The sequence below is a fragment of the Gymnoscopelus microlampas genome, assembly GCF_963454915.1.
Source record: "Gymnoscopelus microlampas genome assembly, chromosome: 14".
NCBI classification, from domain to species: Eukaryota; Metazoa; Chordata; class Actinopteri; order Myctophiformes; family Myctophidae; genus Gymnoscopelus; species Gymnoscopelus microlampas.
In genome coordinates this window covers 39,243,093-39,270,659 of record NC_139951.1, presented here as the reverse complement: position 1 = coordinate 39,270,659, position 27,567 = coordinate 39,243,093, and the positions used below count along the sequence as shown (strand labels likewise).

At 43.1% G+C, this 27,567-nt stretch overlaps 1 protein-coding gene across 1 annotated transcript in view; it reads left to right on the top strand.

Annotated features, from left to right (window-relative positions):
* LOC311060208 (disintegrin and metalloproteinase domain-containing protein 12-like) overlaps positions 1-27,567 on the top strand; it is a gene marked incomplete at both ends in the record, with an annotated part of 198,964 nt that overhangs the window by 105,329 nt on the left and 66,068 nt on the right. The window contains 5 exons of the mRNA XM_084078341.1: positions 96-161; positions 2,016-2,087; positions 2,425-2,594; positions 6,918-7,002; positions 23,412-23,560. Coding sequence (XP_083934467.1) covers positions 96-161; positions 2,016-2,087; positions 2,425-2,594; positions 6,918-7,002; positions 23,412-23,560 — 542 coding nt within the window. The remainder of the gene's footprint in view (positions 1-95; positions 162-2,015; positions 2,088-2,424; positions 2,595-6,917; positions 7,003-23,411; positions 23,561-27,567) is intronic.

The following is a 27,567-nucleotide window of genomic DNA, read 5'->3' as shown; positions in this document are numbered from 1 at the left end:
TTACTCATTGCTTTCTCTCCCTCTCTCTCTCTCCCTCTCTCTCCCTCTCTCTCTCTCCCTCTCTCTCCCTCTCTCTCCCTCTCTCTCCTCTGCAGCACAAGCGGCACGCCCAGGCGACCACCAAGTATGTGGAACTGATCATCGTGGCTGACAACAGAGAGGTAAGCAGCAGCTAGCTATAGGGGTCGAGGCGGGGTCAACGTCTCCCCGTTCCGCTCCTGGCTCCCACAGGAACAAGGGGTCAGAGGTCACACGCACCCCCACTCGCCCCCCTCTCCCCCCCCCCGAGACACGGATGAGTTGGCCTCTTGTGTCGTCTTGTTATCTCCTGTGATGATGTGTCCATCTAGCCCACCACTGATGCGGGTCAGCTGTGTGTGTGTGCGTGCGTGTGCGCGTGCGCTCACATTGACATCTTAACCACCTGAAGGAATAGTTCACCCAAAAAATTACTTATTTTCTATCAATTACTCACTCCATGAAGCCATGAATTCATGGAGATTTTTGGGGTTTTTGATGCATTTCTGAGCCATTAATTTGATGACCGGGGTGTATTTCCGGCGCTGCGAGGCGTTTTGATCTTGTAGATCGGCTATTTTCGGCAAAGAGGTTTGGTCTTTGATCTGTGAAATCTATGAAAATACAATTTTATACAGCATTGGTTCTCAAAGTGGGGTCCGGGGACCCCCAGGGGTACTTGAGGGGGTTCCAGGGGGTACCCAGCAAAATGTGTAAATATAGCATCAGAATAATTATGACCTTTTATACTTTGGCTAATCAAAAATAGCAGATATACAAGCTCATAGCGCGGCACCGAGTGCCGCGCTATGAGCTTGTATATCTGCTATTTTTGAAAAATCTTGAAAATGTGTGCAAATCTTTTAATATATATTTTTTAAAGCGAACAGTTGTAACTAAATCTTTGCTTCTGGGGGTCTCTGGAACAAAATATTTTTAGATGGGGGTCCGCGGCCAAATACATATCATTTTGGGGGTCCTTGACATGAAAAAGTTTGAGAACCACTATTATACAGTATGTAGTGGGAGTCCCTGCTTCATCTCTCTTTCAGCTAGGGGTCCTTCGGCTGAAAAAAAAGGCCTATACAGATCACACGTGTGACATCTCACATGCATGCTGTAGCCTAGCCTCCTCTGCTATGCACAGAGGGAGGAGGAGGAGGGGGGCCTGGATCCAAGACATCCAAGGTGGTTGAGAGGTTATCGCTTCTGCCTAATATAAGCTCCGTTGCGAGAAGAGAAGCCCCCTCCCCCCCCCCCCTTTGATGATAGCGGCCCCGCTGCGAGGGAATTAACGTCATCACCACTGGCGACCGCAGTTCTGGGACGTCCAGCTCGCTTTGAACATCATGTTCAAGAGATACAGTGTAACGCAATCTTTTAACCCATTGAGACCGGGGGAAGCATCTTAGTCATTTTAGATTCGTACCACTTTAACTATTATTTTATACTTTGGATATATATATATATGTTTTTGCAGATATACAAGTTCACAAGCAAGATATATGAGCAGATATACAAGCTCATACTTCGACTATAAAAAAAATAGCAGATATTCAAGCTCATAGCGCGTCACTATGAATGTGTGCAAATCTCAAAATATTTTGCTCCAGGGATCCCCCAGAAGCAAAGATTTGAGTTAAAAATGTTCACAATTTGTACCGCGGAAGCGGCGGCACAAAGTGACGCGCTATGAGCTTGTATATCTGCTAAATATATTTCTTTTTTTATATATTTTTTATGTTTTTAGCTTCTGGGGGTCCCTGGAAAATAAATATTTTGAGCTGTTGGATTGGTGGTCAAATACATATCATTTTGGGTGGTCCTTGACATGAAAAGGTTTTGAGCACCACTGATATAACAACATCATTTGTTAGGATTTAGAAGACATTTTGTAGAATGGGTCCTCAGGTCTTAAAGGGTTAACGTCTCCGTCTCCATCACTTGTCTTTGATCCCCGCTCTGGCTTTGACTCCGTCCTGCATGTGTTTTGTCAGTTCCAGAAACAAGGCAAGGATATCGAGAAGGTCAAACAGCGTCTGGCCGAGATCGCCAATTACGTGGACAAGGTACGGATGGGATCAATAGTGGGGGGGACGGGGGGGACGGGGGACGGGGGGGGGGGACGTGCTGCTGCCATGTGATTTATTACACTTCACATCCAGCCCGTCAGGAATTAGCCAGCCCAGCAGTCCACAGTTACGTTATTAAACAGAATGATCAATTTGACAATTCTGCTGAGCATTAATGAAAAAATATAATGTCGCTGTAATGAAGAATGCTTTGTTTTAAATAGAATATATGGTATCATTTAGCCTAATAAATCAAGTATAAAAAAGTATGAATCACTTTACAGCGTAACTAAGATATATAAAATCAAGCCTTTATACAGTCTTCCTCCATCAGTTCTACAGGGCGCTGAACATCCGCGTGGCGCTGGTGGGTCTGGAGGTGTGGAGCGACGTGGACAAGTGTCCCGTCACCCAGGACCCCTTCACCACGCTGCACGAGTTCCTGGACTGGAGGAAGGTCAAGCTGCTGCCCCAGAGACCGCACGACAACGCACAGCTGGTCAGGTACTAAAGACACTACACATTAATGTGCTTTTTCATTTGTGTAAAGTAACTCGGTACGTTTACTCAAGTACAATTTTGAGGTATTTTTTTACTTTACTGAAGCATTTCCAGTTTTCAGTACTTCTACTCCACTACAGTACATCTCAGAGGCAAATGTTGTACTTTTACTCCATTGCAATTATTTGAAAACTTTAGTTACTAGTTACTTTGTAGATTTTGATTTTTATGTCAAAACATACATTAACCACTTCAACCCTACTATACATTTCGGCCATTTGAAAACAGCAGATCTACAAGCTCACAATGCATATGCATTGTGAGCTTGTAGATCTGCTGTTTTCAAAAGATGTTTGAAAACCTGAAACGGGACAGTCTGCGCAATGAGTACTTTGTACTTTTCCTCAAGTACATTTTGAATTCCGGACTTTTACTTATTATTTCTAGTCCGAGTATTTCTATATTGCAGTATTGATACTGTTACTTAAAGTTGTTCTGTGCAAATTTCCAAAAAACGACTTTTAGCAGCCTCTGCTGGTCATTACCGTCACTGCAGGCCGTTCGTTTATCCTCTGTTACCCAGAATTCCATTCGTTTTCACCGGAAGACGGAAGTGTTTCAAAAAGCGTTCTTTTAATTGTTTTATACGATCTGTGGATCGTTTCTCTTAGCCAGTGGAGCTTTAGTTACCGTGAGCTGTGTTTTATTTTTCTGTTTTTTTTTTCGTTCTTCAAATCATACAATCTCTTAAAATCAGCGTGAGTTTCCTTTTGTTATTAGCGCGGTAGTTCCTGGCCAAACAGGAAACCGGCGCGGTAGTTCCTGGCCAAACAGGAACCCGTGGATTTCCTCTTCCATTTCCGGCCAGATTACGTCATTTTCGAGGGAACGTCATGCTCGACGGCGTTCAATAGAAAATATATAAATAAAAGGCTTTCGGGGGTGAAATTCTTGGAGTGGGTGTTGTGAAACATTTGCCACTCACAAAAGATTTACAATTTAACTTTAGTTTTACTGAAAACGTTACCTAGTATTACTTTAAGTAAAGAATGTGAATACTTTTTCCACCACTGTTCATTACACAGTCCAATGGAGAGAGAGAGAAAGGAAATGGGAGATGGGGAGTAAAATGCAACATAAACCCTAATGCTGCGTTCACACTGCCAGCTACAAAATACACAAAGATACTTTGTATCTTTGTGGTTGAAGTTGAAATCAGGTCAACTTTTTTGTAGCTGTTGTAGCTTTTTGTAGCAGCTACAAATGTGTGATGTATCTTCAAGGTCGCTGGCTTCCATTGAAAATGAATGGTAGCCTGTGTCTTTGTATCTGTCAGTGTGAACTCAGCATGAGACAAGTTCTGAGTCGGCTCTGAACGGCTCTGACCTTTCCATCCCTGGTAATATAGGGGATGCATCGCAAGACAATTAACTCTTTGACTGCCAGGAATGTATTAATTAATTCATCCGTCTATGGTCCCCTTGGTCAGCGAAACAGCTATTTTACTGTACCTTTGAAAGATCATGGAATATTGGCTCATTACAAGCACAGGGGGTCCGGTGCTTGTGGGTCGGTCACGATCCTCCATTCCAGAGCTATGGCCGTTTGAATGTGGCTTGTTTTTTTTAAAGAAAAACAACAGGAAGCCGAGAAAATTGACTTTTATAAATCCTTTAACATGAAAGGTGCCTAGCTTTTTTGTTGTTGTGATCACGTGATTTCTGGGTGTACTCTTCTTCGGTGGAGCTTGGATCATTCACAGCCCCCCCCCCACACCCCCCACCCCCCTCCACCAAAAAAACTAAAAGTCGTCTTAACCCATTAAGACCTAAGGGCGATTCTAAAAATGTTTTCGAAATCCTAACAGTTTTTTTTTTAAATATATATATTTTTTTTAAATCACGATTTTTCAAAAATAGCTGATCTACAAGCTCATAGAGTTCACCACATGCGCTCCTGGTTTTCAGTGCTCCTGCCGATGTTTCTGATCTGGTGGAGTGCGTGACTGAGTACTGGCAATCGCAGTTATAACAGATCACAGTAATGACCAATTAGCTGCGACTGGTGTTGCCTAAAAGACCACAGAAATAAAGTTACGCCTGATCTTGTGACCTAAATTGAACCTTAATGCCTGAAAATAGCAGGTCTACAATCTTCCCCATTTAACCGTTTAAGACCTGGAACTGTCTCATTTTTAGATTTGAGCTAAAAAGCATCTATATATACAATTTGAATCCTGCGCCATGTCGGTTGTCCGTATGCGACGCCAGTGTGATGTAATCTGACATCACGATGACAACGCCAGTGTGACGTAATCTCACGACAGTATGACATCACATGACATCACATCCTACCTATAAATTCTAGGATGCCGTCAGATCGCACCAGTTCGACGGCTTCCATAGTGGGTTTTGGTCATTGGAGAGGTGATGCACGTCACCTCTTTCTAAAGTGGGTACTTTCAAAGCCTGCCGTGGATTTAGGAGAGCACAAAACTCTCTCTCACACTGTGAGGTGCCTGTAAGGTGGCACTGCAAAGTGAACGACGCGTCACGCTAGACGTTCGGGCCGCGTAGCTTCTGGGGGTCCTTTGCTTCTGGGGGTCCCTGGAACAACATATTTTGATGGGGGTCCGCGGTCAAATACATATCCTTCTGGGGGTCCTTGACATGAAAAAGATTGAGCACCACTGATATAGAAACACACGTTTTTCAGAAAACTGTTGGGATTTAGGAGACATGTAGAATCGGCTTCAGGTCTCAATGGGTTAATATAGTTGCATGCACACTATTTGAAAAAAAAAGTGACTGATATGATGAATTGATTTCAAAGGGAGCCCTTGAGTTCACCAAATCAAATCAAACATTTATAGAAAGAGAGTTCTCTATATTTTACGATGCTGAACTTTTGATAATGAATTGCCATCCCACCACATCTGATGCAATTTTGTGACAGAATTTTCATATAAAGTAATCTCTCTCCAATCCCAATGCAATGGGTTTCGTCATGTTTTCCTTTTTTCGGTGGAAGATGCTATCGTTGCAGAGCCCTGCAACATGGGTCGGCCCGCCACTCACTTTGATGACATCTGTTTGAAAGTTTCTGTTAACCCATTCAATGCGGGAACGGAAACAGATCTACAAGCTCATATCGCGGCACCGAGTGCCGCGATATGAGCTTGTAGATCTGCTATTTTTGAAAAAAAGCGAACTCAAATCTTTGCTTCTGGGGGTCCCTGGAACTAAATATTTGACAAATGTTCGCTTTAAAAAAATATATATATTCAAAGATTTGCATACATTTTCACGATATAAAAGAAAATAGCAGATCTACAAGCTCATAGCGCGGCACTCGGTGCCGCGCTATGAGCTTGTAGATCTGCTATTTTTGAACAGCCAAAGAAATCTAAAATGACAGATGCGTTCCTGGATTGAATGGGTTAACTATCGCTGCAACTATCAGTTTGTCCTTTTTTTCGATTAATTGAATAATCAAGGCGTGTTTTTTTATTTTAACGAATTATTTGACCACATAAAGCGTTATTTTATACTTTGTTGCACAATGCGGACGTGCACGAATAGTGAAAATAGCAGATCTACTGTATAAGCTCACAATGTGTGGTGATATGATGTGTTGTGAGCTTGTCGATTCTTTTACTTTTCACCTGCAATGACCTAAATAAACTATAGAGCCCTCCAGTGGCCATTGAGGTTTTTTTTTTTTAATGCGTGCTCTCATATGACTAATCCATGGCCACAGATTAGTCATTTGCAGTGGCGTGCACAGACATTTTGAGGGGCAGGTGCTCAAGTAAATTACACTTTTTTTTGTTTAGTTGGTCTGCTCTTTTTTCCCTCTACACCTATACCTCTTTGCCAAAAATAGCCGATCTACAAGCCCACAACGCCTCGCAGCGCGAGGCGTTGTGGGCTTGTAGATCGGCTATTTTTGGCTAAAGTTCTCCTCAGAAAAGGGATGCTAAGTTTCGAGTGGTTATGGTAAAAAGAAGAAATCTCATCACATAAAGATTTGGCGGACCCCCTGTAGTAACTCTGAGGACCCCCTAGGGGTCCCGGACCCCCTGTTGAAGAGCCCTGCTGTAAACTGGGGGAAAAAAAACTATCTTTTTCCTTTTTTTCAAAAGGGCACTTCTGGTCAAGAGGGCAAAGGGCAGGTGCTCTAGCACCACCTAGAGTCTATCTGTGCACGTCCCTGGTCATTTGTGGCCACAATTTTTTTTTCATTCGATCAACAGACACTCCAGCAGCTCCCTATAAAACAACCCTTCTGTTAACCTCCTCTCCCCCCACTGTGTGTCTCCTACAGTGGGGTGTATTTCCAGGGCACCACCATCGGCATGGCCCCCATCATGAGCATGTGCACCGCGGAGCAGTCTGGAGGCATTGTCATGGTAAGAGGGAGGGGGGTTGTATACATTGTCAATTCAATTCAATTCAATTCAATTTTGTGTCAAATAGTGTCAAATCACAGGAAGTTGTCTCAAGACACTTTACATGTAGAGCAGAGACCCGACAATCCCACCCTGAACAAGCAATTTTTGCGACAGTGGCAACGAAAAACTCCCTCTTAACTGGAAGAAACGTCAGGCAGACCCTAGGCTCTAGGGTGGGGGCCTTCTGCCTCGACCGTGTCGGGGGAAAGAGGATTGATTGATTGATGTACTTTATTTAGTAAGACATGAGAACAGTACATGACAGTACATGGAAGTACAAATTCACAAGGTCTACTAAACTGGATAGCTCAGTTAAGCACGTAGCTTGTTTAAGATGAGATCCCCACGCACACAAATCATGATGACATACTGTATAAGAGACAGACAGATATACACACTACTATACAGAATGTCATACAATCAGTTTACAGGTTACTGGTATGAAAGGTGAAAAATATGTACAAAAAAAGAAAGAGAGAGGGGGGGGGGGGGTAGGTTAGGTTAGGACATGGGGTAGGTTAGGACTTGGACAGGGGCCATTTTTGAATTGCAGCCTCCTGAAGGTGTATCTTTAGGGCATTTTTGAAAGTGAGTAGGGTTTTACACTCCTTTACTCCTTTTGGTAGGGCATTCCACATTTTAGATGAATAGCATGAGAAAGAGTTCATTCCCTTTGTTGTGCCAAATCTGGGTTGAACATGGTTTGTGGAGCTGCCTCTGGTGTTATGATCATGGACTTGATTAACATTTTGGAAGGAGGAGAGAGAGAGAGAGAGAGAGAGAGAGAGAGAGGGAGAGACAGAGGAGAGACAGAAAGAGATACAGTGCAAGTAGTAACAGTAACAATAGTAGCACTTATAATAGTGTAAGATATATATGATGGTATAATATAGTACAGCAATAATGTGTATGTAGTATAGTATAATGGTATAATATAAGAATGTTAAGATAATATACAGTATATATAGTATAGTGGTATAGTGTAGTGTAGTAGAAATCCACGGTCTTGTATACTACAAATAGCGAAAAATAAGCTTATCTACAAGCTTAGTATGCGAAAGAAAGAAAAAAAGAGGAAAGAGCAAGAGGACAATTTGACATATCTTGACACGTTTTGACAAATCTTGACAAAGGCTGACACATTTGAATTGGTTTTATGTGGTTTTATTTTAATGAAAGTGTCAAATTGTGACATTAGATTACAGTATATCAAACATGCCATGCAGTGAAACAGATGTCGTATCAAACATATCAGACTAGATAAAGGAAATGCATGTATTTCATTCAGTCTGAACCAGAAGCAGGGGTAAAACAGGGATAAAAACATAATCCCCACTGGTCGTAAAAATGTATGCCTTGGACGGATATCAAAAGTAGGGGCATGGATTCTTTCCATCCCCCCCCCCCCCTCTAGCAAATCGAACACCAGTAAGTATGTCCAGGTGCTGCAGAATGTATGCATTCTCATGCACAGTGGTGGAAAAAGTACTCAAATTCTTTACTTAAGTAAAAGTACCAATACTGCAATATAAGAATACTCTGTTACAAGTAAAAGTCCAGAATTAAAAATTGACTTGAGTAAAAGTACAAAAGTATTGTCATCAAAATGTACTTAAAGTACCAAAAGTAAAAGTACTAAATATTTGAAAATAGCAGATCTACAAGCTCACAACGCGTCGCGATGCGACACGTTGTGAGCTTGTAGATCTGCTATTTTCAAATAGCCTAGGTATGAAATAAGTTTAAAGTGGTTTAAAGTGGTTTATATAATATTCATTATATCATAGTTTATATCTGAAAAGTAACTAGTAGCTAAAGTTTTCAAATAATTGTAGTGGAGTAAAAGTACAATATTTGCCTCTGAGATGTAGTGGAGTAGAAGTAAAAGTATTGGAAATTGGAAATACTCAAGTAAAGTAAAAATACCTCAAAATTGTACTTAAGTACAGTACTTGAGTAAATGTAGTTTGTTACTTTCCACCACTGCTTCATGCACGTGTGTGTGCAAACACACACACACACACACACACACACACACGCACACACACACACACACACACACACACGCACACACACACACACACACACACACGCACACGCACACACACACGTACACACACACACACACACACACACCTGCAATTTACACAGCGATACACCTGTACTCCATAGTGTATTTCAGCAGGGAAGAGACAGAGATAATAGTCCTATTGGACGTTTCCAGGAAAGGAGACAAAGGAGACGCTATAGATCCGGTAAAATGTGGCTAAATTCACTGTTTCTCAACGTCAGGTTTGGGGGGGCCACCAGGGGTCGAAATTTGACCGTTTTTTTGGGTCCATTTGTGTGCTTTCAGTTCAGAGTTAAATGAACACTTAAGGATTTTACATTCATTCATCAAATGGGGGCTCCGTGGCCCTAATGCATATCAAACTGAGGGGTCTTTTGAGATTAAAAAAAGGTTGAGAATCACTGCAATTGACCTACTTTATCCTTGTTTCCTTCCCTCTCTCTCCTCCGCTCCCTCCTCCTCCTCCTCCTCCTCCTCCTCCTCCTCGTCCTGGTCTCCTGCCCGTGCACTTCATACCACCCCCCCTCTTGGCGCGTTCCCTCCTGGCTGACATAACGGCTCTCATGTTTCCTCCGCTGAGAGGAGTTGAACTGAGGATTTTTCAGAGTGGATATTAACCCATTAAGACCTGAAGCCCGATTTCTACAAATGTCTTCTAAATCCCACAGACAGTTTTCTGTAAAAGCTATGTTTCTATATCAGTGGTTGCTCAAACTTTTTCATGTCAAGGACCCCCAAAAATGATATGTATTTGGCTGCGGACCACCATCTTAATATATGTTGTTCCAGGGACCCCCAGAAACAAAGATTTGAGTTAAAAATGTTCGTATTAAAATAATATATTAATTTGCACACATTTTTTCGATTTTTCAAAAATAGCAGATCTACAAGCTCGTAGCGCGGCACTCGGTGCCGCGCTACGAGCTTGTAGATCTGCTATTTTTGAATAGCAAAAGTGTAAAATAATGCTTTTTTAGCTCAAATCAAAAAGTGACACCGATGCGTCCCAGGTCTTAATGGATTAACGTGCGATTGTAACTTTTCAGCAGGGCGGGTGGTGGGGTGGTGGGTGGTGCTGGGGGGCTGTCGTTGCGTTAGCACAGGGGTATAGTCTAACCCCGGCTGTTCGGCCGGCGTGCACGTCCGTCCCACTGTCCTCCGGGGGGGGAGGGGGGGATAAATCAGAGGATGTATCGATTATGCGATACATTTATTTGTTATGCTGCTATGAGGGACGTACTAGTGTGAAGGACAACACAGGAACCTCGTTGTAAATGATCGGCCAGCATTGTGGAAGGGAAAACCTAACCGTCCTCCTGGGTCATGCCGGGTCTTTGTATCAGAGACAGTCATGCTAGTATAATACTTCTTTTTAGGTTCTCTCTCTCTCTACGTCTCTCTCATGCGTTATCACCTCTGGGGAAAAAAAGGGGTTTTCAAAGAAGTACTGCTTAACTCCCAAATGGTATGGACTTAGTTAGGGAATTTTAGCAATATGTGTGGACCATCTGTGAAAAAATGTACTACCAATAGCTTTCTTCACCATTGTATTCTTATAGGTGTCTAGAATCACCTCTCAATTAGTGCAAACCCAAATCCTCGTGGAAAATCCTGGAGAGCCAATCAAACTTAAGGAGCCCAGAGGGCTTGGGTGAAAGATATTTAAAAAAAATAGAAGTCTAAAATGAACTTGTGAGGTGTCTAACTAGGGGTTTTCAGGGGTGCTGAATCCATTCCAACCATTATTTTTTAGTAAAAATGTCTCCCTGGACATCTAATATTGGTATGTTGGTTATTGTTAGTGTATAATCAGTGTATAATCAATGGTAGGGGATTGGGGTGTTGTTGAATTGATTCTATTCTGAAAAATAAAATAAGAAAATATTGCTAAACACTTGATAAGAGTGTACACCTACTGTGCACATGCTCAGTGGGATACACTGTCTGCATGTGGGGAAGGAGCGGGAGTGTTGCATCCTGGCAAATATGTCTGGACGATTTTAAGGTACGGTAGTTTATCTACTTTCTGGCATTTATTTTCCTCTGCTGGCAAAACTTTTGATTACTGTGAATTTAGATGTCAATTTTCTCTAGCCTATTGCTTACATTGAAGAACCATTAGTTAAACAATCATGACACTTGTCTTTTAGTAGACAACATGGAAGAGGATTCTGTAGCTTGTGGCTTAAGGTGCTTCATCTGTGGTGGTCCTGAGACTGAGATTCAAAAGTTAAGTCACCCAAAAAGGCTATGCACATTTTTTGTCTTATTCTGAGAGTGTGGATGATGCAGCATTAATCAGAAGACTTCATGAGGACTGGAAAAACTGAGATGACCCCAAACTACGATACCATTTGGAATGCAAAACCGAGCTATACAGTCGTGCAAGAAGTACAGTATATCCACTGGATATCGTATGTTTTTTTTCATTGTGATGAAAGTTGCCACTTGCAGATTTCAATCCTATTCTATGTTGTGAGTGACATCATAATTTAATAACAACTTTAAACATAATCTATTCTTTAGAGCAAGATGAGCAAGTCCAACGGCCAGACAGGAAGAAAAGACGCAGGGCATTGTCTGGGTCAAGTAGTTCAAGTGCTAGCTGGCACACTTGATCTACCATAATACTTGCATCCTTTGCAATGAAGGTATCGATGTTGGCACATTGAAAAGAAACCCTGGTAAGTCTTTTGTATGTAAGATTCAAATGAATTTTGATAATTGTTTTTCTTGCTCCTCATTGTAGGCTTCCACTCAAAGTCAAATAATTTAATCATGCACATACTGTATGTGGCTACCTTTTATCCAGACAGAGCTCGGCAGTTGTATCGTGCACCTGATAATGTCTACCAGGACCGACTGAAAAGGAGTTTAATGCAGAGAGCAAAGCGACGAGGTGATGACTGGGGACTTCGCTGGAAGTCGCTGGTCGCCTGGTGGCAGAAGAGGCAGTATATCATATTCGATGCAGAAGAGACTTTGAGAACCCTGTTACAAAGTCTGAGGTAACATTATATGGATACACAATACAGCTGTACAATACAACTCACATTTCTTATCCTTTATTAGTCCCCCTCATTCCTGGACCCATATCAATCTTGCAGAATAAATTATTTTGAAGTCAAAAGTTTCACTATTAAAAATGATATTTCTTCCCTCAGGATAAGAAATGTGAGTTGTATTGTACAGCTGTATTGTGTATCCATATAATGTTACCTCAGACTTTGTAACAGGGTTCTCAAAGTCTCTTCTGCATCGAATATGATATACTGCCTCTTCTGCCACCAGGCGACCAGCGACTTCAAGTCCCCAGTCATCACCTCGTCGCTTTGCTCTCTGCATCAAACTCCTTTTCAGTAGGTCCTGGTAGACATTATCAGGTGCACGATACAACTGCCAAGCTCTGTCTGGATAAAAGGTAGCCACATACAGTATGTGCATGATTAAATTATTTGACTTTGAGTGGAAGCCTACAATGAGGAGCAAGAAAAACAATTATCAAAATTCATTTGAATCTTACATACAAAATACTTACCAGGGTTTCTTTTCAATGTGCCAACATTGATACCTTCATTGCAAAGGATGCAAGTATTATGGTAGATCAAGTGTGCCAGCTAGCACTTGAACTACTTGACCCAGACAATGCCCTGCGTCTTTTCTTCCTGTCTGGCCGTTGGACTTGCTCATCTTGCTCTAAAGAATAGATTATGTTTAAAGTTGTTATTAAATTATGATGTCACTCACAACATAGAATAGGATTGAAATCTGCAAGTGGCAACTTTCATCACAATGAAAAAAAACTTACGATATCCAGTGGATATACTGTACTTCTTGCACGACTGTATAGCTCGGTTTTGCATTCCAAATGGTATCTTAGTTTGGGGTCATCTCAGTTTTTCCAGTCCTCATGAAGTCTTCTGATTAATGCTGCATCATCCACACTCTCAGAATAAGACAAAAAATGTGCATAGCCTTTTTGGGTGACTTTTGAATCTCAGTCTCAGGACCACCACAGATGAAGCACCTTAAGCCACAAGCTACAGAATCCTCTTCCATGTTGTCTACTAAAAGACAAGTGTCATGATTGTTTAACTAATGGTTCTTCAATGTAAGCAATAGGCTAGAGAAAATTGACATCTAAATTCACAGTAATCAAAAGTTTTGCCAGCAGAGGAAAATAAATGCCAGAAAGTAGATAAACTACCGTACCTTAAAATCGTCCAGACATATTTGCCAGGATGCAACACTCCCGCTCCTTCCCCACATGCAGACAGTGTATCCCACTGAGCATGTGCACAGTAGGTGTACACTCTTATCAAGTGTTTAGCAATATTTTCTTATTTTATTTTTCAGAATAGAATCAATTCAACAACACCCCAATCCCCTACCATTGATTATACACTGATTATACACTAACAATAACCAACATACCAATATTAGATGTCCAGGAAGACATTTTTACTAAAAAATAATGGTTGGAATGGATTCAGCACCCCTGAAAACCCCTAGTTAGACACCTCACAAGTTCATTTTAGACTTTTATTTTTTTTAAATATCTTTCACCCAAGCCCTCTGGGCTCCTTAAGTTTGATTGGCTCTCCAGGATTTTCCACGAGGATTTGGGTTTGCACTAATTGAGAGGTGATTCTAGACACCTATAAGAATACAATGGTGAAGAAAGCTATTGGTAGTAAATTTTTTCACAGATGGTCCACACATATTGCTAAAATTCCCTAACTAACTGCAGACTTGCAAAGTAAAGGATTCCCTTTGATGAAAAAATATATATGATTTATTTTTAAGTTACTTAAGAAGTTATGACCAACGCGTATCGGCCTAGAAGGTCTTCATCAGGGTCCGTCTCTACACTCTCACTCACCTCTGTTTCTCTCACACTCTCACAACAACACCTCCCTTTACCATGTTTCCTTTCTCATCACCCCTTCATTCAGTCTAAAAAAAAAAGAATCTCTCTCTCTCTCTCTCACCCTCTCTCTCTCTCTCTCTCTCTCTCTCTCTCTCTCTCTCTCTCTCTGTCATGTTCAGTGGTGTAAAGTAACTAAGTACATTTACTCAAGTACTGTCCAGTTTTCAGTACTTTCTTCTACTCCACTACATCTCAGAAGCAAATATTGTACTTTTACTCCACTACAATTCTTTGAAAACTTCAGTTACTAGTTACTGTACTTGTTAGACTTTGATTATTATCGCAAAACACATCAACCACTTCAGCCCTACATGTATACAATTCGGCCATTCGAAAATAGCCGATCTACAAGCTCACAATGCGTCGCGGACTCGCGATGCAACGCATTGTGAGCTTGTAGATCGGCTATTTTCATACATTTTGAACTTGTGAAATGGGACATTACATTATGCACAACTTTTGGTACTTTAAGTATATTTTGATACCAATACTTTTGTACTTTTACTCAAGTACATTTTGAATTCTGGACTTTCACTTGTAACAGAGTATTTCTACATTGCGGTATTGATACTTTTACTTAAGTAAAACATGTGAGTACTTTTTTTCCACCACTGGTCATGTTGCACCCCGTTTTCTCTCTCTCTCTGACAGAGTCTAGTATTTTTCTTGGTGGTCAGGGTTTTTACAGCCAGTCAGTCAGTCAGTCAGTCAGTCAGTCAGTCGTCCAGTGGTGGAAAAAGTACTTAAATGTTGTACTTAAGTAAAAGTATCAATACTGCAATGTAGAAGTACTTTGTTACAAATAAAAGTTTGAAATTCAAAATTTACTTGAGTAAAAGTACTAAAGTTTTGGCATCAAAATGTACTTAAAGTACCAAAAGTAAAAGTACTAAATGTTTGAAAATAGCCGATCTACAAGCTCACAACGCGTCGCACCGCGACGCGTTGTGAGCTTGTAGATCGGCTATTTTCAAATAGCCTATGTATAAAATAGGGCTTAAGTGGTTAATGTATGTTTTATAATGTAATAATTTATATCTGCAAAGTAACTAGTAACTAAAGTTTTCAAGTAATTGTAGTGGAGTAAAAGTAAAATGTTTGCCTCTGAGATGTAGTGGAGTAGAAGTAAAAGTATTGGAAATTGGAAATACTCAAGTAAAGTACAAATACCTCAAAATTGTACTTAAGTACAGTACTTAAGTAAATGTACTTAGTTACTTTCCACCACTGCAGTCCGTTCCCCAGATGGTTCTTAGCTTCTCGTTCCGTCCCAGATGGTAAAGTGGGGACGCAGGTCGTTATGGCAGAGCCCTTTACATACACACACATACATCAGGTCATACACATGAAGGATTAGCCGCCGCACCCCCTCGAGGCCTGCCCGGCAACCGGGCCCTTCTGCTCAGTGTGGTTGGAAGAAAGAAGTACTTCCACACCACTTACTGCTACTTAAGTTTTACTTAACTCATTGACTGCCAGAGTTAAAACATCGTCTAACGTCCCCTTGCTAGGGAAAACAGCGATTTTACTGTACCTTTGAGAAGTCATGGAATATTTTCTGTGACTGCCGTCCTCACGGAGATCGGCTCATTACACGCACGGCAGTGTTGTAGTAGAGGAAAACAAAAGCTAACTATCTATCTAGTCTAGCTATGGCCGTTTGAATGTGGCTTGTTTTTGGGGCGGTGTAGCTGCAAGTGTCCAAATACAAGTGAGTTTTGGACACTGACCAATCCTGCACCGTGATTGGCCAATAGTCTACAACGCATTGTATACCCCTAACCCTTCCATTGTTAATGCAAATCGATACTTTTGCAAAGTCAGCCAATCACATTACAGCTAGTGTCATCACCACTAACTGTAATGTGATTGGCTGACTTTGCAAATCCAGGACTGTGATTGGCTGGCGAAACACATGACACATGTGCAGCCCTATGAATAGCAGTATGGACTTTAAAAAAGGTTATTTGTTCTTTTTTTTTTAAAGTGAGTCATGTTGTGATGACCACACACCGCCCACTTCACACTGGGTGTGATTTTTTTGAAAAACAAGCAGAAAACAACAGAAAGCCGAGAAAAAAAAAAACTTTTGTGAATCCTTTAACATTAACAGACTAGCTTTTTTTTGTTGTGATCTACTTTGGTGGCAGATAATGGGGATCCGAATAAAGAATAAACTAGCAATATCGCAATATCAAAATACTCTGTTACAAAGAAAAAGGCCTGTATTAAAACGTGTACTTGAGTAAACGTACAAAGGTTTTTGCATGACAAAATTTGTCAAACCTTTTTTGAAAACATAAGATCTACAAGCTCACAACACGTTGCAATGCAATGTGTTGTAGAGCTTGTAGATCGGCTATTTTCAAATATCCGAAGCATAAAATAGGGCTTTTGTAGGAATAATCTAAATCTGCAAAGTGACTAGTAACTAAAGCTGTCAAATAATTGTAGTAATAATATTTGCCTCTGAGAGGTACAGTAGTTCAAAGTGTCGAAAGAATGCGAATACTCAAGTAAAGTAAAAGTACATCCATGTTGTACTTAAGTACAGTACTTGTACTTAGTTACTTTCCACCACCCCCCGAGGCCCCGGGACCGAGCCTTCTGCTGTGGAAATCAAGTCACTGTTGTCTGACTTGATCCTTTCATTTACAGAGGAGCACTGCTCGCTTTGAACCCTTTCGCTGGCTTTTCCCCCACGGCTCTCAAATGTTATTTTTTGAGGATAACATTAACCCATTGAGAACTGGGAACGCATCTGTGTCATCGTTTTGATTTGAGCTAAAAAGCATTATTTTACACTTTGGGCTATTCAAAAATAGCAGATATACAAGCTCATAGCGCGGCACCGAGTGCCGCGCTACGAGCTTGTAGATCTGCTATTTTTGAAAAATCGTGAAAATGTGTGCAAATCCTTGAATATATATTGTTTTAAAGTGAACATTTTAAACTCAAATCTTTGCTTCTGGGGGGTCCCTGGAACAAAATATTTTAAGATGGGCGTCCGCGGCCAAATACATATCATTTGAAAACATGAAAAAGATTGAGCACCACTGATATAGAAACATAGGTTTTTCAGAAAACTGTTTGGATTTAGAAGACATTTTGTAGAATCGGCTTCAGGTCTTAATGGGTTAACATCCACCCCGCACTGCCGATATGGATTTTCCATTCCACAGATCCCAATATGTTGCACACTCACTTACTGTACGTTGTAGTAGTGGGGGAGACGAACAGAGACGGATGGAGACAAATAGAGACGTTTTTTGGGATCGTGGAATTCTCCTTGGGCCATTTGTATACTGTACTTTGTCATATAACGGTAACGAAAAAAAAGTGGGAAAAAAGTCAAAGATCTACAAGCTCACATTAACATTGTAGATGTTGTATATGTTTTTGTGTTGCTATTTTTGTACACTAGATTAAAAACAATGTTACGCATGTTGGGTTTGCGACCGGATTTAGCCAATCAAATCCGCATGTTACGTGGGTTGTAGATCTGCTACTTTCAAATAGCTGATTATGTTAAAGTGCTCGTGTGGCCCATAGTCGCTTCTTTAGGGCTGGTTTTCCTAGACCTGGTTGCTTGTTTCTCTCACAGAATCTGGCAACACTGCCTGGCATTCCAGCTAAAAATGGAATTGGTGGGTTGGTTTTGCATACAGTACATCCAGGCGGTGCAGCTGGGATGTTTAGTGGGTGTCGGACGACTGGCTGGTGACCATTGTTCCAGGGACCCCCAGAAGCAAAGACCCCCAGAAGCAAAGATTTGAGTTAAAAATGTTCGCTTTAAAAATATATATATTCAAAGATTTGCACACATTTTCACGAATTTTCAAAAATAGCAGATCTACAAGCTCGTAGCGCGGCACTCGGTGCCGCGCTATGAGCTTGTGTATCTGCTATTTTTGAATAGCCCAAAGTGTAAAATAATGCTTTTTTAGCTCAAATCTAAAAATGACACAGTTCCAGGTCTTAATGGGTTAGACGGCGGTGCTGGATAATGCACAGGGACTGAAGACTCTGGTGGCTTTGTTCACACGCCGACACAAGCACGGCAGCGCCAACCCAATGGGAGAGGAAGCTGATCCACACAGAAAGATAAAGATAAAGGCCAAATAGAAGAGCCATTTCTTGGTTCCAGAAGAACCTTCCAGATCAACGATTTTTTTGTAACCCATTGTTTCACCGAGTACCAATTACCTAAGGTGCAATCCTGGGCACTACTCTCCCTCTGCCAGCCTGGGGAGAGCTCCGAACTGAGCTCATGCCTCCTTCCATGCATGAGGAGTGAGCAGGCCGCTTCTTATCACCTGACAGGGGGGAGTTTCCCCTGTAGGACGTAGCGAGTGGAAGGAACACGTTATTCCAACCAGTTCCTTTCCCCTCCATCAGACGCCCCGGCTGACCAGGGGGAGGCAGTATAGAGACCAGGATTACTGCATGTTTTTTGTAAGGGTACCTACCCTAGGGGACACGGGGAGAACATGCTAACTGCACATAGAAAGGCGCTTTCGCCAACCCCACCTAGGGTATGGGCACTGATGACGCGGAGGAGAGAAAACGCCCGCAGCGCCCACGTACATGTTCGACGCTCACGGCGTTGAACATGTACGGTTTCTAATGGACCTTGCGGACGTCTTTCTAACTGACCTGTCTCCGTGTTCCACTTGTTTCCTTTTCCGTCCCTCTGTGTGTGTGTGTGTGTGTGTGTGTGTGTGTGTGTGTGTGTGTGTGTGTGTGTGTGTGTGTGTGTGTGTGTGTGTGTGTGTGTGTGTGTGTGTGTGTGTGTGTGTGTGCGCGCGCGCGCGCGTGGTGTGTGATTTGCACACAGGACGAAATCCAGATCTCTCTGTACATAGTGACATCATCACGCAACGACATCACAATGTCATCACAACCATGTTCTTTAAAATGAGTCATCAAATAAAAAAAAACATCATTTAGCAACTTTTACCAACACGTCCAGTTGATTAAACCAGGATTCCCCATATTAGGGAGATCAACAGTAAGCAGCTTCATTGATTGGCCAACCCATCCGCTTTGTGGATTTGTTAAACAGTTTTTGTAAGTGATAGTGCTCACATTAGGTCTCCATTTTCTTACAGAGGAAGGCGCAAAGATCCAGCGCAAATCCACAATGTCAGAAATGTTCGGCTGGGCGATGCATCTGAGTGGAGCGTCAAAAAGATATGCTGAATACAGTTCTGTTGCTGTTGCAGTGGGACACAACATGTACTCATTTGGAGGGGAAGACAACACAAGTTACAAACAGATGGATCAGATGGATGTGTACATCTTCAACACAGTGTCTTTGCGCTGGATCAAGTTGCCCCCAGTGAAAGCTGGGAGAGGAGAACGTCACCTTAAGGTTCCTTCCATGCGGAGGTATCCCACAGCTGTGCTGATAGAAGATATCATATACATCTGGGGAGTTACTGCATATGCTTCCAGCAATGTGCTTTATTCATTTGATGTCGACACCCACGGATGGTTCAAGCCCCAGGTTTCTGGGGCTGTTCCAAAAGAGACGTACAACCACTCAGCCTGTGTCTTGTGGAAGGACATGTATGTCTATGGAGGAGGATACACTAGTGCCATGCACAAGTTGGACACCACCACAATGGTCTGGACTCAAATGAACATCAGCGGTATTCCAGGACGTGTTTTAAGTAATCACTCTGTCACCATCATTGGGACAAAGATGTTTGTATTTGGGGGCTGTTGGCACGCGGACAACTACATCCAGGTGTTTGACACAGAGACCAACCACTGGCTGAGCCCACCTTCTGCTCAGCATCTTCCAGAAGGACGCTGGGGTCATAGAGCCTTTGCCTACAATGGAGAGCTGTACATATTTGGTGACAGCAACGGCCTCAAGGCGACCAATGATATGTGGAAATTCAGTCCAGAGACGTTCTCCTGGAATATGGTTTGGCCAAAGGGGAAAGTCCTGTTAGTGATTTGTAATATGTGCTGTTGTATGGTGGGAGATCGTATCTTCCTCTTTGGAAAATTCAACACACCTGATGACCTGTACATCTTAGAATTAAGTCCTAGTCTGAAGACATTATGCAAGCTAGCCGTTATTCTGTACGGTCTGGAGCAGTCAGAACTCCCAAATGACATCAGGTGGGAACTGAGAGTCATGCCTACAGCAACAGAAAAGTCCACTAAAAGACTCGCTGGCACAGATCCCTAAACCACGGATCAAATGAGCACAGTCCGAGGGCGCTGTTGAGTTTCCTGCGACATACTATCTTTATAAGTTGAATTAAATTACTTGGATTGTTTCTCAACCTAAAATATGGCCCAAAAGGGCAGCAGACGTCAGACTACACTCACTGCGTCACTGAGGCCTACTTCACCAGCTGCATCCTCAGCCTCGAGTGAAAAAGACGACGGCTTGTGGGCCGCGGCTGCGGCTCTTGGCACGGAGGATTTCAGGCGCAAGCGACTCTCTTCTCTTCGATCAGACTTTGTTGATATGATGAAAACGGAGGTCAGTCTTAGAGAGCCAAATGGCGATGATTCGAAATGACGTTCATGCAATCAAGACAGGATTAAACGGCTGAGTTCTGTGACGGACTCCTTGCAAATCAAATTTGATGATCTTGAATCCGGGTCTAGGAGGAACAACGTGAGAATTGTGGGGCCCCAGAGGGCCCCAACAATAGCTCTCCTATCTTTATGGCAGAACTACTACAGAAAGCATTCCAATTGGGAGACGCTGCGACGGTGGACCGATCGCACAGGACCCTCCAGCCAGTACCACAGTCAGGACAGCCGCCTAGAACCATCATAGCACGCCTACACTACTTCTCTGACTCTGTTGAGATACTGCGTCGTGCCGAGACACAACAGAGGATTAAGGTGAACGACTTCCCCGACTTCCTGCTCGGGTGGCCAAAGCCTGCGTTGCCTTCAACGATCTGAGGAGTCAACTCAGAGGTCGACCCGGGGTCCAGCATGGCATCTCCCATCCCGCCCGATTCCACATCACCTTCAACGGCGTGGAGAAGGTCTTCTTGGACTCCAAGGAGGCCCAGTCCTGTGTTACACAGACCAGCATTCCCCAGACTACCAACTGAGCAGACAGAACGTCACCTCCCTATAACATTTAGGTCATTATTATACCTTTGTTTACCCCTTTTGATACTTTTGATACAGGTTAATTCAGTTAGATTTCATGTAGGTCAGGGGGCTCTTTAATTGTGTATGTATCCAAGGCTTGCGTGTGCGTGTGCGTGTGCGTGTGTGTGTGTGTGTGTGTGTGTGTGTGTGTGTGTGTGTGTGTGTGTGTGTGTGTGTGTGTGTGTGTGTGTGTGTGTGTGTGTGTGTGTGTGTGTGTGTGTGTGTGCGTGCGTGCGTGCGTGCGTGCGTGCTATGATGAAACCGCACATCTGGCATTGTCAAGGTCCGACGAGCTCGCTGAATATGTCGGTCCTCACGGTGCCGTTTCATTCCTCATTTTGGGAGCGGCAAACGTCTGGGTGGGGGGGTGGGGGGGGGGGACTGGTGGATTGAAGATTGTTTGTTGAATTTCGGCAGTATGCAATTAGACGTAGTTATTTTGAGTGATTTCTCTCCAGTGCACCCTCAGAGAAAGCGATAATCTCTCTGTGACTGGGTTATCTTTTCTCCTGGAGTATGTGTGTAATTAGCCATTTGTTTTGCACAGTTAAACTGTAATGCTGCGTTCACACTGGCAGCTACAGAGCTACAGGCTAGTGAGGCTACCGTTCATTTCCAATGGAAGCCAGGCGACATGAAGACGCAAAGCGACGCCCGACATTTGTAGCCGCTACAGAATCTACGGCAGTGGTTCTCAAACTTTTTCGTGCCAAGGACTCCCAAATAGACACTTATTAGCCCGCGGACCCCCATTTGAAAAGATAAGCCAGGGACCCCCATAATAGAAGATTTTTACGGCTCTCTTGCAGTGATTTTCAACCTTTTTAATTTCAAGGACCCCCAGTTTGACATGCATCAGGCTACGGACCCCTATGTAATGGCATTTATACCTCTGGGACCCCAATTCATATTGTAAAATCAGTGTTAATTTAACTCTGAGAGTGTACAAATGGAACCAAATGGACCCGTTAGGGTCCATTTGGTTCCATTTGTACACTCTCAGAGTTACAGACCCATAAGGGTCCATATGGTTCCTGTCCATCATTTAGCTGGGTACCCCCTGGAACCCCCTCAAGTACCCCTGGGGGTCCCTGGACCCCACTTTGAGAACCATGGATCTACGGAGCTACAATCCAATGTTGAGCTTCGGCTTCAACTACATCTACAAAAGCTACACAACGAACTAAAGTGTTGTTTAACCATTACCACTCACCTTCTCTCTTCACACAGTTCCCTGCTTGTAAAACGAATTATTCAGACAGTTCTGTGTTGTTTTTAACCCCAGGTTTTATATGTTTCTTGCTCGTCAGTGACTCGCTGACAGACACGTTGCATCGCTTCGTATCTTTGTTTCTTTGTATCTTTGTTTGTATCTTTGTATCTTGTGTAGCCTCCAGGCTGAACGCAGCATAAGTGAAGTGGATCTGCTTTCAGAATCATGCCCAGAAATGGGACCAAATAGGTCATAATAATAATAATATTTGGGTGTATTTATACCGTACCATTTATATGGTTTTCAAAGTGAAGTCTGGCGACCCCCTGGTGTCCTTGAGGGGGTTTCCAGCGGGTCCCCAGCTAAGCGATTGGTAGCTAAGAACCAAATGGACCCTTAGAGCATTGGTTCTCAAAGTGGGGTCCGGGGACCCCCAGGGGTACTTGAGGGAGTTCCAGGGGGTCCCCAGGTCATTGATGGATAGTTAACCAAATGGACCCTCCTTATGGGTCTGTAACTCAGAGAGTGTGCAAATGGAACCAAATGGACCCTAACGGGTCCATTTGGTTCCATTTGCACACTCTCAGAGTTAAATTAGCATTGATTTTACGATATAAATTGGGGTCCCGGAGATAGAAATGCCATTAAATGGGGGTCCATAGCCTAATGCATGTCAAAACTGGGCGTCCTTGAAATTAAAATGGTTGAGAATCACTGCTAGAGCCGTATAAATCTTCTCTTATGGGGTCATATCTGGCATATCTTTTCAAATGGGGGTCCGCGGGCTAATAAGTGTCAATTTGGGGGTCCTTGACATGAAAACGTTTGAGAACTACTGCCTTAGAGAGTGTACAAATTGCCTTTTGGGTCCATGTAATGCATACCAACAGTAACCGGGAGTCCTTGAAATTGAAAAGTTTGAGGAGCACTGATGATTTATATACAGAATGCATAATTCATTCATTCATTCTGTCTGTCTTTTTTTCTGTCTTTTTTTTTTACCTTGCATGTTTCAGGACCACTCGGATAACCCTCTGGGTGCAGCGGTCACCCTGGCCCACGAGCTGGGCCACAACTTTGGAATGAACCACGACACGCCAGAGAGGGGTTGCGGCTGCAGAGTGACGGTGGACCGCGGGGGCTGCATCATGACCCCCTCCACAGGGTGAGTTGGAACGGTCCGGAGAGTGGCGAATGGAAAGGTCAAAAAGAGAGAGCGTGTCAGAATTCAGCACCATGGATAGCGCCCTGACACACAGTAACATGAACAGTCAGTCAATTAAATCAAGTCGACGAATCAACCAACTACTGTACGCACTACATCTAGAACTTGTCTTGTGTACTGGCTTGTTTGAAATTCATTCAACGAGCCATTTTTTCTTTAATAACGGCCATTTTAGTCGCCCGTTTTTCTTTAACACATCCACTGCCACAGGTTAATCTCATAATGTACTCACCAGTGCCAAGGTTTTATTGTTGTTTTTTGTTTTTTTCACGTCGCCATAGACCCCGTTAAAATCCTTAAGAATGCGCGATGCACTGTTTGTAAACATCGTGCACATGTCCCTGTGTCTAGCAGTGCAGACCACGTGTCTAACGGGGCATCCATGTTGTAGTTAGAACGGTTTATGTTAAACAGTGATGACCGAGGAGAAAAAACTACAAGGGAGAAAAAGAGGTTTTAGTGTGCGCTTTAGAATGGAGGCCGACGGGAACGGCAAAACCGGATCGCAAATAGTTCCGTTCCGGTGGTGTTACACTGAAAACGGTCCGTGTAGAAAATTGGAGAAAAAAAAAAAAACGAAAAAGCACCCGGACCGTAGCACTACGGTCTCGGCACTTAACAGTTGGATTTAATGGACCGTAGGACTACGTTCTTGGCATTTAATGTGTTAATAACACGGGCTAGGAAGGTCGAACGGCGACAAATTAGTAAAAGTTCACTTTGAGCTGCGTCCAACACATCCACTGTCATTTCCGTCGGCCTTACCGTTAGGCCGTTAGGGGCAGTTGAACATTTTTTTTGGGGGGGGGGTAATAGATTTTTTTTCCCTTTGTCTTTTTTTTTCTTTACAGAACCCGAGGCTCGGCCTGGCCCGACTAATTAGCATAGGTTTTGGGCCGGTAGGGTCAGCCTGGCCCGAATAATTAGCATAGGTTTTGAGCCGGTAGGGTCGGGTTCGGGCAGAATTTGAAGAATTCTAGTAGAGAGAGCCCCCCAACGTCACCATACAGTCCAATGGGGCCCTTTTGGGTTTAGGCCACACAATGCATGAACTCAGCAAACCGCCCCTCCTGCGTGCATTATTATCAGATCGTCAGGATATCATTAGCCTCGCGACGAGTGACGCTTTTGCTGAGTTTAACGAACGATCACTCAAGAAGAGCCGATTGCGATCAAATGTAAACATTCGTCCGCACGCAATTTTATTGCCATTGAGTTTATATGGGCCGAGCTGACAGCTGCGCTCGTATGCCCCGTGGCCAGATGACTCATTAAGAGAAGGCGTAGGGGGAAGCCAGTGGTTCAAATGTTCAAGGCCAGCACACAGATTACACATCAAGCAGGTTGTGTAGTGAGTTGGTTCTCAAAGTGGGGTCCGGGGACCCTCAGGGGTACTTGAGGGGGTTCCAGGGGGTACCCAGCAAAATGTGTAAATATAGCATCAGAATAATTATGACCTTTTATACTTTGGCTATTCAAAAATAGCAGATCTACAAGCTCATAGCGCGGCACCGAGTGCCGCGCTATGAGCTTGTAGATCTGCTATTTTTGAAAAATCTTGAAAATGTATGCAAATCTTTGAATATATATTTTTTAAAGCGAACATTTGTAACTCTAATCTTTGCTTCTGGGGGTCCCTGGAACAAAATATTTTTAGATGGGGGTCCACAGCCAAATACATATCATTTTGGGGGTCCTTGACATGAAAAAGAACCACTGGTGTAGTGAGTTGGTTGCACTCGGTTGGGACTTCCATGTTATGGAGCTGATCTCTATGCATAATTGATACGTTCCCTGAAGGTATGCATGGTACAGTCTGTGGTGTACTTACTGGTATGTATAACATTTAAAAAGATAATTATGTAGACAAGTTATTAGCTTGATCAGTTCATTTCACGCACTGCATAGTAAGTAAGTAAGTAAGTAGCCGTGGGAACTAACGGTTCCCATGCCATGCCAGAATGTGTGGCCCATAAGTCAGGACTCAGGAGCCTATATCTCCTGTTTCTGTAGCGTGTGGCGGCTTGATGTACAAGTACACCTCCATGCCTTGATTTGACAGGACAGTTAAGGCTGACAGGAAAGGGTGAGAGAGAAGGGCAGTGACATGCAGCAAAGGCCGTCAGGAGGATCGGGAGTCGAACCTGCGACACGCTGTCAGGCTGCATTGAGCCTATAGGTGCCTGGGGGTCGCTACGCCATGCAGCGGTCCAGGCCTCACAATATAATGTCTTGCCTCCAATCATGCCGTGCCCACTGAAAAACGTCATGATAACTACAAACATGCAAGTGTGAGGTATATGACACGCATACCTTTTGGGACGAGAGATAGCCTAGACTGTGCATATGAAACCGTATTGTACTATATCGTTTAGCTTCATGTACCCTAAGCCAGTGGTTCTCAAACTTTTTCATGTCAAGGACCCCCAAAGTGACATTTATTAGCCCGCGGACCCCCATTTCACAAGATATGCCAGGGGACCCCCATAAGAGAAGATTGTTTACGGCTCTAGCAGTGATTCTCAACCATTTTAATTTCAAGGACCCCCAGTTTGACACGCTACGGACCCCCATTTAATGGCATTTCTATCTCTGGGGCCCCAATTCATATTGTAAAATCAATGTTAATTTAACTCTGAGAGTGTACAAATGGAACCAAATGGACCCGTTAGGGTCCATTTGGTTCCATTTGTACACTCTCAGAGTTACAGACCCATAAGGGTCCATTTGGTTCCTATAAATCATTTAGCTGGGGACCCCCTGGTATCCCCTCAAGTACCCCTGGGGGTCCCCGGACCCCACTTTGAGAACCCATGCCCTAAGCATCCCCATTCTTGGGGTGAAAATGTGGCGATATAAATAACAGATCTACAAGCTCATAACACGTTTGCGTCGTGGTGCGCCGTAAGCTATTATAGATCGGGTTATTTTCAGCATTGACCCCTTGGGGGGGGAGACCCCCGGTAAAGTATATAGGGTTTTATTTTAAGTGGTTAATTTCATGCTGTAACATGGTGTAGCACACACACTAAGTGGAGACACACAGGGGGGATGTCCTGGGATAGAAATATTAGATAGGAGGATACCGCGGGCCAAGCTCCGGTGGTCCGGGGGGGGGGGAGCTTCAGACTATAGCGCTGTTTATGCTGGAAACACATCTGTGTGTTTGCCTTGGACCCGGCCCACCAAAAACACTGCTAACACCATCCCTGATTATAGACCTCTCCATAAAAAAAGAGGATCAGCAGTGTAGACGTAGAATTATATTTATTCCATTGAGACCGGGAACGCATCCGTTTGTCATTTTTTAAGATTTCTTTGGGGCTGAGTGCCGCACTATGAGCTTGTAGATCTGCTATTTTTTGGAAAATCGTGAACATTTGTGCAAATCTTTGAATATATGCATTTCTTTAAGCGAACAGTTAACTCAAATCTTTGCTTCTGGGGATTCTACAAATGTCTTCTAAATCCTTTGAGTTTTCTGGAAAAAAAAACGTATGTTTCTATAATATCAGTGGTTCTCAAACTTTTTCATGTTTATATATATATATGTATATGTATTTGGCCGCGGACCCCCATCTGATTTTTTTTCCAGGGACCCCCAGAGAAGTAAAGATTTGAGTAACAAATGTTCGCTTTAAAAATATATATATATTCAAAGAATTGCACAAAAGTTCACTATTTTTCAAAAATAACAGATCTACAAGCTCATAGCGCGGCACTCGGTGCCGCGCTATGAGCTTGTAGATCTGCTATTTTTGAATAGCCAAAGTGTAAAATAATGGTTAAAGTGGTTACACAGATGCGTTCGTTCCCGGTCTTAATGGGTTAACACTGATTGAGGGGCAACCCCTGGTCAAGGAGCCCGTCCACAAGGGTCAACAAGAGGAAGCGGAAGGGAGAGGGGAAAAAAAGAGAGAGAGAAGAACCCCGTTAAACTAAGAGTC